The 14234-nt window shown below is 46.2% G+C and overlaps 1 protein-coding gene and 1 pseudogene across 3 annotated transcripts in view; both read left to right on the top strand.

The window, feature by feature from the left end:
• The window catches only part of LOC309643660 (olfactory receptor 10J1-like), a 460112-nt pseudogene that overhangs the window by 267310 nt on the left and 178568 nt on the right, over positions 1 to 14234 (top strand). The window lies entirely within an intron of this gene.
• Positions 7183 to 14234, top strand: part of CADM3 (cell adhesion molecule 3) — a 30255-nt gene continuing 23203 nt past the window's right edge. The window contains exon 1 of one of the 2 annotated variants that reach the window (XM_082424648.1): positions 7183 to 7429. In XM_082424648.1, coding sequence (XP_082280774.1) covers positions 7348 to 7429 — 82 coding nt within the window. In that variant the 5' untranslated portion in view covers positions 7183 to 7347. The remainder of the gene's footprint in view (positions 7430 to 14234) is intronic. The other variant, XM_082424649.1, reaches the window with a different exon arrangement.

Genomic DNA, 14234 nt, shown 5'->3' with positions numbered 1-14234 from the left:
ATCGCTCTAAAATGCAAATGTGGCACTGACATTTCCCTGCTTAAAACCCTTCAATGACTGCTTGTCTGCAGAATAAAGAGCAATCTCTAGCATAAATTCCCTTCACAATCTAGCCACAACAGACTATACTGTTGCCTGCTTTCCTGCTTTTGTATATGCTGTTCCCTTCTGCAATACCTTTCATCCTTTTTATACGTGACCAACTCCTAGTCATTTCTTAAGGTTTTCCATAAATTTAATCCCTGCCCCTTCCCTGATTCTATGATGCCGTATATATAATTGTACTGTAGCATTTATCACATGGGGTAGTAATTATATGTTTGCCTATCTTTCCTACTGGACTATGAGTTCCTTGAAGGTAAATTTCATGACTTATCTTTGTATTCTCTAGAGGCCAACACTAGACATAACATTTTTTAACATTCACTCCTACTTTATGATTCTAAAAAGTAAGCTATTACTGTCAGATTGGTCTTCATCATCATGAACTTTGCATCCCTGAATATTATCCTGACCCTTGCATTATTCCTTGCAGATAAAGTGAGGCTCAAAAAACAGGGTGGGAATTGGGGATGGGGTAAGAGCATCCACTGATCATTTTGTTTTGTCATTATAAAAATAAAACCTGGGTCTATAGATTTTTTTTATAGATTGCAACAAAACAGCGGTGTCAAAACACCCACTTTCAACTAGCATTGTGCACTGCACATAAAAACTCAATAAACTATAAATGAATGAATGAATGAATGATCAGGGATCTATTCTGGACAAATGATTTTTTGGGTTCTTATACTCGAGTGTGACTATAAAATGACAAAACTCCTGTTTGACTTTGTTTGTATTAACAAACTGATCAGAATGCCACTGCTCAGAAATTTTCTAGCACTCCTCTTCAGAAACTGCCTTAAGGGCTTCTCTGGTGGCACAGTGGTTGAGAGTCCACCTGCCAATGCAGGGGACACGGGTTCGAGCCCTGGTCTGGGAGGATCCCACATGCTGCGGAGCAACTGGGCCCGTGAGCCACAATTACTGAGCCTGCGCGTCTGGAGCCTGTGCTCCGCAACAAGAGAGGCCGCGATAGTGAGAGGCCCGCGCACTGCGATGAAGAGTGGCCACCGCTTGCCACAACTAGAGAAAGCCCTCGCACAGAAACGAAGACCCAACACAGCCATGATAAATAAATAAATAAATAAATAAATAAATAAATAAATAAATAAATAAATAAAATTAAAAAAAAAAAAAGAAACTGCCTTAAGAACCAACATATTAGTCAACCTATAAGCCATTTACTATTTACTTTACAGCCAAATCTTGTTTTTGTATTACCCAACATGAACCACCACTTATCTATAAGGCTTGGATCCCAAAGACTTCGGCTATTTTCAAAATTAAAAGCTAACCTCCACGGATAAAAATTTTCCACAATTGAAGATATGCAAAAGGAAGTGGCAGGCTCTAAGTCAACTCCCAGAATTACAAAATGTATCTTGAATAAGTGGATGAAAATATGTGTACATGTGTATTAGACTCATTCACCTAATTTGGGACACATTGTATCTATATGAACACATACAAACGTACAGGAAGTATACCAATGAAATCAGTGTGCCCATGCTTCTGAAAAAAAAATCGGTTGATTAAGCCTACGTGTTTGTAAACATATTTCAGTTTAATTCAGCAGAATTAACTGAGAATCTACTACTTTTCTGTTTCTACACTAAGCACTGGGAATAACAAGATTCATAAAATATTATTCCTGCCCTCAAGGAGATCACAGTTAGAAGAGAAAAACATGTAGACAAACTCTCGTAACACAGTGAAAAAAGTGTAACAGTGGAAGGATATATGCAATATCACGGTAGCACCTAGCAAGGAGTGATTAACTCTGTGCAGACGGCTTAACAGAGGCAACGACACCTAATCAAAGTTTGGATGAATAAACACAAACACAAGTTTCATCAGGCTTAATAAGATGGACAATCCAGGTATAGAAAATAGTATGTGCAAAGACACTGAGGCATGAAACAACAGACTATGTTTGGGAAATTACAAGCCATTTGATATCGATGGAGCACGGAATGTAAGGGGAGAGATGTGGAGATATTTTGTTGGAGAGGCTACAGATACCCATGTGACTGAAACGTGTATTTTTGTTTGCAGATGATTATGTGTGCCTACTGTCTTTCCAAAATACATCAATCAGCCTGTAGCTGAAACAACAGTGGCACACATATTTATTACATGATTTTATTTTTGCCTGAATTCATCACAAAAAATTCCCCGGGTCTCTGCTCATATTTGTTCTATTTCCCTGTTATGCTCTCACCTTTTACTCATTTCCCTCCATTTGCTAGCCATCTTGCTCCTTTTCCCCTTGTATTGTCTCCTCCCGTATCGATCTGAGTCTATCTACAGTCTCATAGGTCATCCTCCTTTCTAATATCAAGCAACTTCCCTTCTCTCCTTTAGAACAAAGCTCAAATGACCTCTTTCTCTAACAAGCCTCCTTGGCTAAGTCTAGTGGTTAAAAATTGAGGCTGTGTAGTAAGACAAATCTGTCTTTGAAACCTGTGTCTCTCATTCACTGTCTTTGTGATTTTGTGCCAGTCATTTGGCTTCTCCAGGCCTTGCTGTCCTCATCTGTAAAATAGGGGTAAGGCATACTCTGCACCAGGAGCTAGTGAATATTAAAAGGGATAATAAATGTAAAGAGCTTAGCATAGAACCTGGCACATGCTTAGCCTTTAACAGTTATTGTTAATCATAAATTCAAATTGTCTAGAGGGCTTCAAGCCTAAATCTTGCATATATACGGTGATTTCATTGGTAGGTATTTATTTTGACTTTAAGTGCTTTCCTGATACACAGTGGGAGGCAGGGCAGCTGTGCTGCAAAACTCCAAAGGGAACAATGCCCCCAGGGGCAGCGCAAGCCTGGGGAGGAGAAGGAGGCTTTTCCTTTTAGTTTGTTTCTTTCCATAGTTTGATTAGTTTAACTCTATAAATACATTAATGTTTTAAAGTGGCAGTGGGGTTTCTGGGCAGGGAAAATTTGGGCCTTTTCGTTGGTTTGTTTGGTTTCTATTTTGTACCACTATTTTTTTTTTTTAAAGGTAACTAATAATATACTTTCAAGAAACTCAGTATTTTAGAAGTTATTCTAGTCAGAATTAGGATTTTAGGAAAAGATGGATCAGAAAGTATTTGTTAGCAGAAAGAGAGATGAACATCAACAGTGGATTTAGATCCACTATTTACAAATTACATAATCTCATTAAACCTTTATTTCCTCATATCTGTAAGGCAGCTAATAATTCCAACCACATTAGGGTACTTTCAGGTACCTGAATGACATACTGTGCCTGTAAAGTACCCAGTGCAAAGTCTGGCATACAACGGATTCCCAAAAAATGGTACCTGTGATCATATTTATTACGTGCAAGTTGCTGTCCTAAATTGGTGGCTTATAACAGGTTAGAATTAAGATGTTGCTTAAAATTAACAATTAAATTGGGGTTGGTATTAGGATTAGTAGTTAGAGTCTGTAATAGATTAGGGTTAGGGTTGAAATTAGAACTCAGTTAAGGTTAGAATTAGAACACATACAAAGGTTATTATTAAGGATAGGGTTAATTAAAACTGTATAATACAAACAGGAAACAATATGAGGAATACTGGTTTAGTTGGGTGGAAAATTAAAGGGGAAAGCAAATATGGAAACCTGTGTAGAATTTACTGATAAAGAAAAAGTCATACAGAGGCAAAGGGTTAGAGGGCAAAGCAGAACTGAGCCAGGCTTCTGAGATTTTTCCTTCAGGTGCTGTCATCCCCCTCCTAGATGAATATGTAGTATTCACCCTACTCAGGCCGAGTTCCTGCCCTCCCCCCTCCCTGGGAGGAGGCGCGTGGGGAAAGGAATGCCCAGGGCCCACACAGCTGCATCCAGCCCAGCACCGGTGCCAGCACCACATTCCTCAACCCTAGCCACCCAGGCTGCTGCTGAGTGGATAGGGGCACCCAGGAGCCACAACTCGCCTTCTCTCCACTCCCCTTCACTGTTCCCCCCAGTTTTCACTGTGGTGACCAGTTCTTGAATCCCACAGACAACCTACTCCAGACTTTGTGCAAGTCTCTGGGAAACACAGATTGTATGTCATAGCATTTTAGGGTGAAAAGTAACCATAGAGATCACAATGCAGCATGGATACTTTTATTTTACCTGTTTTCAGGATGAGGATAATCCTTGTAGGTCAGGCTTTCTTTGTAAAATTCTATTCCTAGTGAAAAGGGTGCCTGTAAGATGCTGGGTACACAGGGACAAAGGGCATTAGAGTGATTATAGGTAATGAGTTATTCCAAATGGAGACATCTGCCTCTGTAGGAGACACTACCCTTTCACTCTGAGATACGCAGAAGAGGAAATTCCTCAGAGGACACTGCTGGAGCGTAATGATTCTCCTTATTCCTCCTGCCCCCAAGAGTATATCTGCCTCCTTTATCCAATACCTTAACCCCTCTACTACATACCAGTGTGAACACAGAAAGTCACCTAACTTCTCTGAGTTTCATTTTCCTCATCTGTTCAACAAGGGGTATTAATTAGGTAATCCTGAAGGTCCCTTACAATTCTAATACTCTTTTATCCTATAATTCTAAAAGCCAATGACTGCTTCCTATTCCCAGGGACTAAAGTGCTGCCAAACTGATGCTAATGATGCAGAAAAGAGAAGGAGCCAGTAGGAAAAGAGCATTCCAGAGTCTCATTTGCTTGCTCTGATACTCTCTCTCCACAAAAGCTCTCCCCCTCTCCTCCCACCCTTGGTTCTCATCCCGTGCAGCTACAGTAGAGGGTGGGGACAGACCAGCAGAGTCATTAGAGAATTAAAGGGCAGGCAGAAGGGGATCACGGCAGAGTAGCAGATGGAAAAGGTGATTAGTTACAGGAGCTTGGGACCTAATCCCACATCCTTCCATCCCAATCCCACCCATCCCCACTCTCATTCCCCCCAACACTAACCTGTCCTCTCTTAATCCCACTTAGATGATCTCTAAAACTTCTTCTAGCTCCAAAGATAATACTCTTTATCCATCAAGACTCTTTAACTAGGATAGACTGATCCTTCTTCTCTGAAGCCGTATTCTCTCTTTGAAAACACACCCACTCGTTCCTTTTCTCTGCCGGACTAAACTCATGCCAACCTAATCCCACCTCTGTCAGAAGGTCCAATTTTCCCCTTATCTCCCCTCCTGCCCCACCCCATAGCCCAGTCTCACCTCTCTCTTACATTCAGGTGTCTGTATCCCTCAACCACACTCCTCCCTCTAGCTTTGCCTCTCACACATTTCAAGGTGTCAGAGAACCCCCAGGGAGGCAGAGAACCCCAGGGCAGCAGAACGGTTTGGAGTCACTAAGATGTGTCAAGGTAGGCAAGTCAGGCAACCCAAGGTGGTCAAAAACTCTTACAAATAATTCTTAATAAACACCCAAACACTCAGGAAGTGTTCAAGAGGTAGGTAGAGCTCTTCTCCCAGAAACCATAGATAAACTCCACGAACAGCGAGAAGAAAAACAGAGGGGCAGCTTTCTGGCTATCCTCAAGGGTCTTCCTGGAGAATATTCTCTCTCATCCTCTCCACCAGTGACTAACATTTATATAGAGCTTTACTGATTACAAAGTACTATCCACATCCTTGTCCTTGAGTTACTAGGTGACAGAGACATTAAGTCCATCACAAACAGCTGCGAAAGCCTATCTGAGAGGAGGAAAGATTGCCCAAACGTTGAAGATTAGCACAGTGAGGTACAGGCAGTTCAGAGAGGGGACTGGTCCAGGGCTTAGAAGACAGGTGCCCAAATCCCTCATCTAGGGACAAAATTGGCCTTCCAAGATTGGATGGCACTTTAAAAATCATATGATTCCATGTCCTAGGCAACACTTGTGTTTTCTACTATTGTCAGTATAACCTTGGGTAGATCAATTCATGCCCTTTGGATCTCAGTTGCACCTGTGTAGTAAGGGATTGGACCAAATATTTTCTAAGAATCCTTATATACATAAAATTCTTTGATTCAGAGATTCTAAAATTTAGGAATGTATTCCCAAAAGCTAAGTTTGAGCAAAACTGACTCAGAAGGATCTCTTTCTGAGATGTATCAAGACTCTTCCACAGAACTTCAATCACAAAAAAAAAGCAAACCCCAGGGGCTTGGGACTCCTGAGCCAAGAGCAAGTACAGACACCCCACCTCTCTCATTCATCTTATATCTGGCCTCAGGGGCAAGAACTGCATTAGCCACAGATGCACTGGCCCTTAAGAGAGCAGCTTCCTGAGGGTCTGTAGATCGGATCATTCACCCAGGAATCTTACTCACTAAAATTTGAGAAGGAAGGACAAACTCCTTTGAAATATTAAGAAGAAAAATATTGGGGGTAAGGGGTGGGAGTAAAGTGGGGGAATAGGAAGGATTAAGGTGGGAAACCACTGAGTTGCTTTGTAGGTAGCTTGGTTGGGCAGAGTCTGAAGGGAAGTCACTGTTTTTAGATGGGGAGTAGTTTCTTTGAGGAGGGATTGAGGGAAGTGTTGATTCCCATGGCCTGGGGGCTTGCTGGAAGATGCCTTTCAAAGGAAATTGCCTGGGGCCACAAATTGTTACTGGGCGTATAACTAGGGGCTCGTTTGGTTAGAGGAACTAGGGATGTTAGTGCTTTGGAGAATGACCAGGGTAACTGGTTACCCATTGAAGAGATGTCCCTGGGCATACCGTTGATAGGGGAACCCCAAGGCTCCTGGGGATCCCCGGTTGCCAAAGGAGGGAGGGCGGGGCTGGAGGATCTCGGGCTAGTGGGCACGCCCTTGCCCAGGCCTGCAGTGGCCTCTCCCGCCAGTTGGCCCAGGGCCCTGCCCGACCCCCCCGCCTCCCTCCACCCCAAGCCTAAGAGGGGTGGGCGCCAGGTCCCACTGCTGAGCCAGCTCTCTCCCTCTGCTCCACGCCCGTGCCGGGCTGGTGGAGCTCCCGAGGGAGAAGGTGGAAGGCACCACGACTGCACGGAGGGGGTGCAGGAGGCGGGGGGCAGTAGGGAATGCGGCAACCTGTCCCCCCCGCGACCAGCCCAGCCCCCGTCACCCCCCCCTCCACCTCCAACCGAATGGTTTGCTCCGAGCGCCCTATTTAATCCCCGCGACTGCAGCAGCGCCGGCTCCCTCCCGGTCCCCGCCTCGGCCCCGGGCTCCGAAGCGGCTCGGGGGCGCCCTTTGGGTCAGTGTCGTCGTCTACACCCTCCCCAGCCCCAGTCCCTGGGGACCCAGGCTCGCCAGCGCCCAGCCAGGGAGCCGGCCGGGAAGCGCGATGGGGGCCCCTTCCGCCCTGCCCCTGCTCCTGCTTTTCGCCAGCTGCTGGGCGCCCGGCGGGGCCAACCTCTCCCAGGACGGTGAGTGAGGGAGGGGGCGGCGCCAGGGGAGGTGGGGAGGGACCGGGGCGGGGGTTCCGACCGGCTGCGGGGGCGGAGGGAGCCTGTTGGCTTTGTTTGGAAGCGGGGGTTAAAGTCGCCAGCCGCTGCTGATACCCCTGTGTCTGTCTCTGAGCGTCCGTGTCTCTGTGGATCGTGGGGTGTGCCGGGTATGCCCCCTCCTTGTACACCGTCGAGTGTGTCTGCGTGTGCAGTCGGGGTTTGGGTCTGTTATGAGCATCCCGGGGTATGGATGTGTTGATGTCCGTGTGTGTGTCTGGGTGTGCGCGTCTGTGTTGGTGTCTGGTTCTGCGTTTCTGTGTCAGTATCTGTGTGTATGTCTGTGTCAGTGTGTGTTGGGGGCGGAGTGAGATTTGTCGCTGTTTCAGTCAGGGCGTGTGTCGGGTGTTTGTGTATGTATGTCTGGAGGGGTTGGGTAGCCAGTGCAATCCCCCAAACTGCTGTATGCAAACATTTCTGCTCCCCAGCCTGTCCCCCCCACCCACGGCGGAGCTCCGAGTGGGCAGGGAAGGGAGCCTGGGTGAGGCTCTTGAGGGGGGCGTGGGCAAGGAAGTGGGGGGCTTCTCCTTGGAGCAAAACAACAACACTGGGCGGAGAGGGCCCCGGGATGGCAACATCCCTAGCGGTGGCAGAAGCTGGTAAAAGAAACCCAGACGAGAGCGGAGGAGGGGGGCGGGGGGGCAGTGGGGAGAGGCTGGGCAAAGGGAAGGATGAAGATATTTGGGGAGGAGAAATGCATAGAAAACCCAAAGCTTTCCTGGGCTAAGGATTGATTTGCCAAATTTGGGGTGGGGTGTCTTGCCTAGCCCCCTTTGCTTCAGTCAGGAACTCAAACCTTCTTGGGTTTGTCACGGTAGAAAGATGAAGGAGGTGGGGGGGGGGGAAGGAGGAGGGGCCAGGGGTGAGGGGACTTGGGGCCCCCTCCTGCCCTGGACCGGGCTATGTAGGTCAGCTCTGTCGGGGCACCTCAGCTTTCTTAAAGGCTGCTGACGATTAATGGAGTGGCAGGGGGCAGTTTGTAGGGAGACCAGGAAGGGAGCCACAGCTTCGAGCCTCAGGTCCCTGGAGGAGGGAGGGCAGGCTGTGAAGGGACTAAAGGAATGCATCCTTCGGTCTCCCCCGCCCCTATCTGAGGCAGGCTGGGCTGGGGGAGGGGAAGAGGGACCGGGACCTCTGCAGAGCCAAGGGATGTGGGGACAGTGAAGGGGAGGGTGGTGGCTATGCCCGGCCAGATGCCAACGAAAAACAGAAAGAACCGCAGGGGAGGAGAAAGGGGAGGCGGCTCCTGGGTGATGGACCCAGTGGCCAGAAGGGATGGGCACAGGGCGGGGCGGGGGTGGAGAGGGGAGGGGTTGAAACTGGGGATGATGATGTAGAGAATTTCATCTGAAGGAAACAGGCGAAGAGCCAGGGTGCTGGAGGAATAATTGCTCCATCTCTCCTGACCTGCTCCCCCAGCCCTGTCTCCATCATGATAAAGGAGTTTCTGCTGGTATGAGGACACTGGGGATCCCCTACCTACAGCTGGCTGGCTGAGTCCTTCTACTCTGTACCCATTAACACTCCCCGAGGGAGTTCCTGCCCAAGTCACCATAGAGACAGCAGCCCATCCTCTCCCCTGTGTGGAATCCCCCTTCCCCAGAGGACTGTACTGATGACCCTACTCACTGAGGAGGTGAAGAGAGTCCTGAGGGAGGGCAGGCTAAGTGCAAGGCAAGGAGAGGCTGCTGGGTGTATGTACCACAATAACGAGTCTCTACTAAGCCTTGACTTTCAGCTGCAGCCCCTGGCCTTCCCATCCTGGTAGCTGGGTTTAAGAGAGACGACCATGACCCAAACTGCCCCTGTTCGGCAGTGGGAACTGATGGGGCCAGGCTGAGACCTAAACAGAATGAAGTCATCCCAGAAAGCTGTGAGCTCAATTCTAGGATGTAAACATTGGAGAAGAGAGTAAATCCATATCCTAGCCAAGTCTTTCTTCACCTACTGCACTATTCTTTCTTGGTCTTCAATTTGGGCTCCAGCCCCTACTCAGGCTTTAAGGTTTAGAGGAAGAGAAATGCTTTATCCATATATATATTTCAGAGCAGTGGCTTGAGGGAAGAGTGGAAGGCAGTAAATTTTGAATGGAGAATGTCCGGAGGAGGGGTTGAGAATTTGGGGATGGGGAGGGAGATCTGTTCCCAAGAAAGAGTCAAATCAAGCGTCATTTTCCTTGTAGATCGTCATCTGTCCAGACAGTGGACATATGTCTGGTTGTAATGTCTCAGGATGTACTGATGTACAAGAGGCACAACCACATGTGATCTTCTATCTAAATTAATTCTACTTCTTAGTTTCAGGATCAAAAAAGACCCACTCTGATGGGGGAGGTAGGTGCATAGATTTAATGCTCATGGGTGGTGATCCTAAGGCCATTCTGCCCAGGATCATGAAGAAGGTGTGTCTAGTACCCCTGACTTGGCCTGAGGACCCTGGGCAGGGAGCTAGGCAGTAGATTGCTTACCTGGTAACATTTGACCAAAACAAGAAGAGATGTGGTGTGAAAGTTTAAGGACAAGATATCCTAATACACAGATGCTGGAGTGGTCAAGGGTGTATGGCAGAGCGGCTATTTCCATTTAGAATGAGGAAAACAAACTTCATATGCTGCTGGGGTATGCAGCTCCCTGAAGTACAGCATACATTTTTTTTGGGGGGGTTTCATAAGGCTGAACAGGGATTGAGAGGTTGGAGAAGGGCAAGCAACTGTTATCTGAACCCGGCCATGAGTGCTGTGGCTAGAAACTCAGGAATGGCTTAGATATTCAGAGTTTGCCACTTGCCCCTTCCTTCTCACGTTTGTCCACTAGTATTGGCAGAAGTTGGCAGTTCCAGCTTTGGGGGATACAAGGCCTGTGAACTTAATGTATTCTGCGGTTGTCTTTCTGGTGAGCAGCTCAACATTCAACATTGTAACCAGACTTCCTTGGATTCTTCCTTTTCAAGTTATTTCCAGCACTCTGTGCGTTGATCTAGTGCAGAGACAAGACAAGTGGGCAGCGTCACTTTGCTTTATACCAGGATATAGCAGTTTAACTTTGGACTGCACTGCCTCACACATGAATATCTTTCCCTTCCCAATGACCTTCCGTCCACTGCCATCCATTCTGCAGCCCCCTGGCCAGGTGCCCAGTGCAGAGATCATGCCCAGTGTGCCGGAGAAGTCCAGCAGGCATTCGCTCTAGAGCTGCCCACAGATCTGCTTGGCAGACCTACTCCATCCAGTTTCTGTTCCTAGTTGCAGCTGTAGCTGTTCTGTTTCTGTTCCTGTTCTCTTCCCAGTTGCAGCTGGGAACCCCTGGGAAGGAGATGCTCTCCCTTCAGACATGTGCATTTTCTGGCACAAAGAAGTTGAAACCATCAGAGAGACACTGGTGTCATAGAGTTGAGTTGATACTATGCAGAACCAGTCTGTCTGATGTGGGGTCCAAGCTGTGGCATATCAGCTGCCTATCCAGCAGTTACACCAAAGATTCTGTCCTAAGCTCGCCCTAGGGCTAGGCAGCACTGTTGGTTTTAGTAGTTTCTTTTAGTACAGTGGTTTTCTCACTTTTATCTTTAAAGATGTGAAATTCCTTTATCAAATAAATAAAACAGATCCAAGGAGAATTACTCTTATTGAAACAGATAAGTAAGACCTGGAGCCCTCTCACCCTTCCTCTTGGCTTCCCCTACACTCCCCCTAATCCTTAAGGCACAGACAGAGGTTCTGCCACATACAGTTTGAAATCCTCTGCCCTAGACTGACAGTAAATGAGACAGCTCACTACCCTTAGGTGTCTTCTCTCTCTCTCTCTCTTCTTCCAACTGAGGAGAAAAGGAGGGCCAAATCTAATTTCAAGAGCGCCTTGTTGGAGACATTCACTATTCACTTGAAGAATGACTCATAGTTCTGCAGCCATAAAATTCCACAGATGGCATCTTTCTGGTGCTCTGGTCACTTTGAAACAGCAGACTAAGTAGTTGTGCCATTGCTCTGAAAATCCTTAGATCTGATTTTGGTACCCCTTGTTATTACTACTACTTTCTTGCAGTCCAAATAATATATACAATAGAATCAAAAGCTGCTTGTCCTTAGGTCACAAAAAAATAACCTAGGAAAAGATCCCCACGGTTATCATCAGAGAAATAATAAAACCCCTGGGGCTGTGGCTAGTCACATCCTTTGCTGTTTCCTACTCCAATAGAACCAGCTCAACAATCCCTTTTTTGTCATCTATTTCTCGGTAACGGAATTTCACTGAAGGGTGGTAATCTAGGCTCCAGGTTCTCCATGAAAGCAAGCTGTGGACTGGACCAGCTCCTTACTGACTACTGAATGAAAAAGCCAGGGTATTAGATAGTTTTGTTAATTATATCTTCTCCTTTCATTTTTCAGGCTAAAAGTTAGTATTTCCTGTTGAATCATTGGCTATAGGTCCACGTACTGGAACATTTTGTTTCCTGGATAAGGTCATGTCCTAGAGGTCCATCCATACATTCTGAGAATAGCAATCCTCATGGGAATGCTTATAAGAAATAGAGAGAAACAAACCACCAGAAAAGCAAGCCATCAGAAAAAGATTCAGGGTCTCTAAGAACTCAGTCAAATTAAGAACAAACATTCCACGTAATTGTAAAATAGAGAAGAACAAGTCTCTGGGGCCAAAGATCTGCTTCTTCCTCTAGGACCAGCAGCAGAGATGATTCTTTCCAAAGTCAGAACCAGCTGATGCTCAGAGGTTTTATAACCCAAGTAAAAACCCAATCCAATCCTGTTATAACAAGGAGATCCATCCATTCTAGCACTGAGAAGTCAAGTTGTCAAGAGTCTTGAACACATGAAGCTGCTGAGATTTTTACAAAATATAAGCTCATTAAAGCTACCTATTCTTCACGGAAGCAACAAGTACTGAAAGAGAGAACTATCTGTCCCTTTACTGAAATTCCCCTAAGTCTAAAGAGAGTGGCCAAATTTCCCAGCTAACACAGAGGCCTCTAAGTCCTGAGGACAGTACCCTTTTTAAGAGTCATAATCCATTCCATTTTTCTGTGTATGATCAAGACTGGACTGTTCACAGCAATTTGGGGTGCCTTAGAGCACTCGGACTCTGATACATCTCATACCCTATCTGACTGTAATACACATTTTGGTTTCCTCATGCCTAGTGTGTCTCTGAGGGGACACAGGCTTTGTGGTGCTCTTTTTCCCACAGTGAAAGATACTATTAATTTCATTCATAATTGGTTGTAGCAAGTCAAAACCTCTTCCACCACCACTGATACTCAGTCTGGTGCCGGTCCTCACTTTTTAGCACAATCTTTTGGTTGTATGTGTGGCAGGTTCAAACAGAGTACTTCAGGAGGCCTTTGAGAGCAAGTGATGTGTGTGGCATGATCCTAGCAGAAGCCCTGATGTCTGGTTTGTTTGGTTTGTTTGAGAGCTGGCTGCCTTCACCTACGATCCTGGTTGCCCTGTTCTTTGTGGAACAAACCACAGGTGCTTTGAGCTCTCCATGGTGCTAGCCCCTGACAGGGACACTCCAGGCTCTTCTTGCTGCTCTCCGTGGTCCTGCTCCCCATCCAAGCTCCTAATCTCTTTACTCTCTACAGTGCAGCCCTCAGAACGGGGCTGGAATTTCCCTCCCCCTACCACAAACACACACATGATCTTCGTTATGATCCCTGACCTGCTCCACCAGAAAGAGGTAAACAAGACCTGTAGATATAGATCTGGAGATTCTTCATTACCACCTAATCCCCTGTAGGAAGGGGACAGAAAGAGCAAATAATACTGAGGTTGAAAAGAAGTGTTGTTTGCAGTGTTCAGGAGACTAGGACATAGAGTGACCTCAGATGGCCTCAAAAGAACTGAATGTTTTGCCATATTTGGACTCATAGATTTAAAACAGAACTACAAATAGTCATGGTTTAGATTGAGACAGCATTGCTCATATACTATAACCACATATACACTATAAATGTGGAATGCAAAATGAGTCCTACTCAGTTTATGAGCATGTACCTCTTAACACCACTCTGAGCCTGACAACCAACTCTAATTGTCCTGTCATGGTACCCATTGTTCCTGTCCCCTCAGCCTTAGCAGTAAACGTAAAGACAACATATAGAATAGGTTATCAGAATAGATAATAGAGGAATTCACTATATGAGAGGCATAGAAGATAAATATCAAATCCCTGACTCATGTCCCTCATCATTATAACCATCTAGTACAGACTACATGGCCTTAAATAGAACCATCCTATCCCAGAGTCCAAGTCCTTGGCCAGATCTCAGGAGATGGATCTTTAAACTGGACTCTGCTACTCTTTTGGGGTACTGCCAATGATCCCAATGCGAATGTTCAGCCCCTGCCAGTCTGAGACTAGATAGCCTGTTCCTCCCATCACATCAAAGCCACACAAGCTTCTCTTCCCCTAAATGCTGATTTCCCCATGTCAGTTTTGCATAATAGTTCATATAATAGTTAACACTTATGAATGACCTACACCAGAGTGAGGCTGGGGAGACAGGTTTCCAGAATTAATTTCCAGGACCCCTCTTCCATTTCCTTATTTGATACAAGGAGAAACTTCATTCCTCAAGGACAGGTAATGGAAGTGATTTATCTCCATGAGCGAGCCTTCAAGAAGATAGAATTAGGGTTATGGTAACAGCTGGAGTTTCTCCCATCTACTCATCTCCCTGAGACCCCATTCTCATAAAGAGCAGACATGTTTCT

This window comes from Balaenoptera physalus (assembly GCF_965194825.1).
Source record: "Balaenoptera physalus genome assembly, chromosome: 1".
Classification (NCBI taxonomy): domain Eukaryota; kingdom Metazoa; phylum Chordata; class Mammalia; order Artiodactyla; family Balaenopteridae; genus Balaenoptera; species Balaenoptera physalus.
Note: the sequence above shows the minus strand (reverse complement) of the source record. Positions and strands in the feature narration are given on the sequence as shown.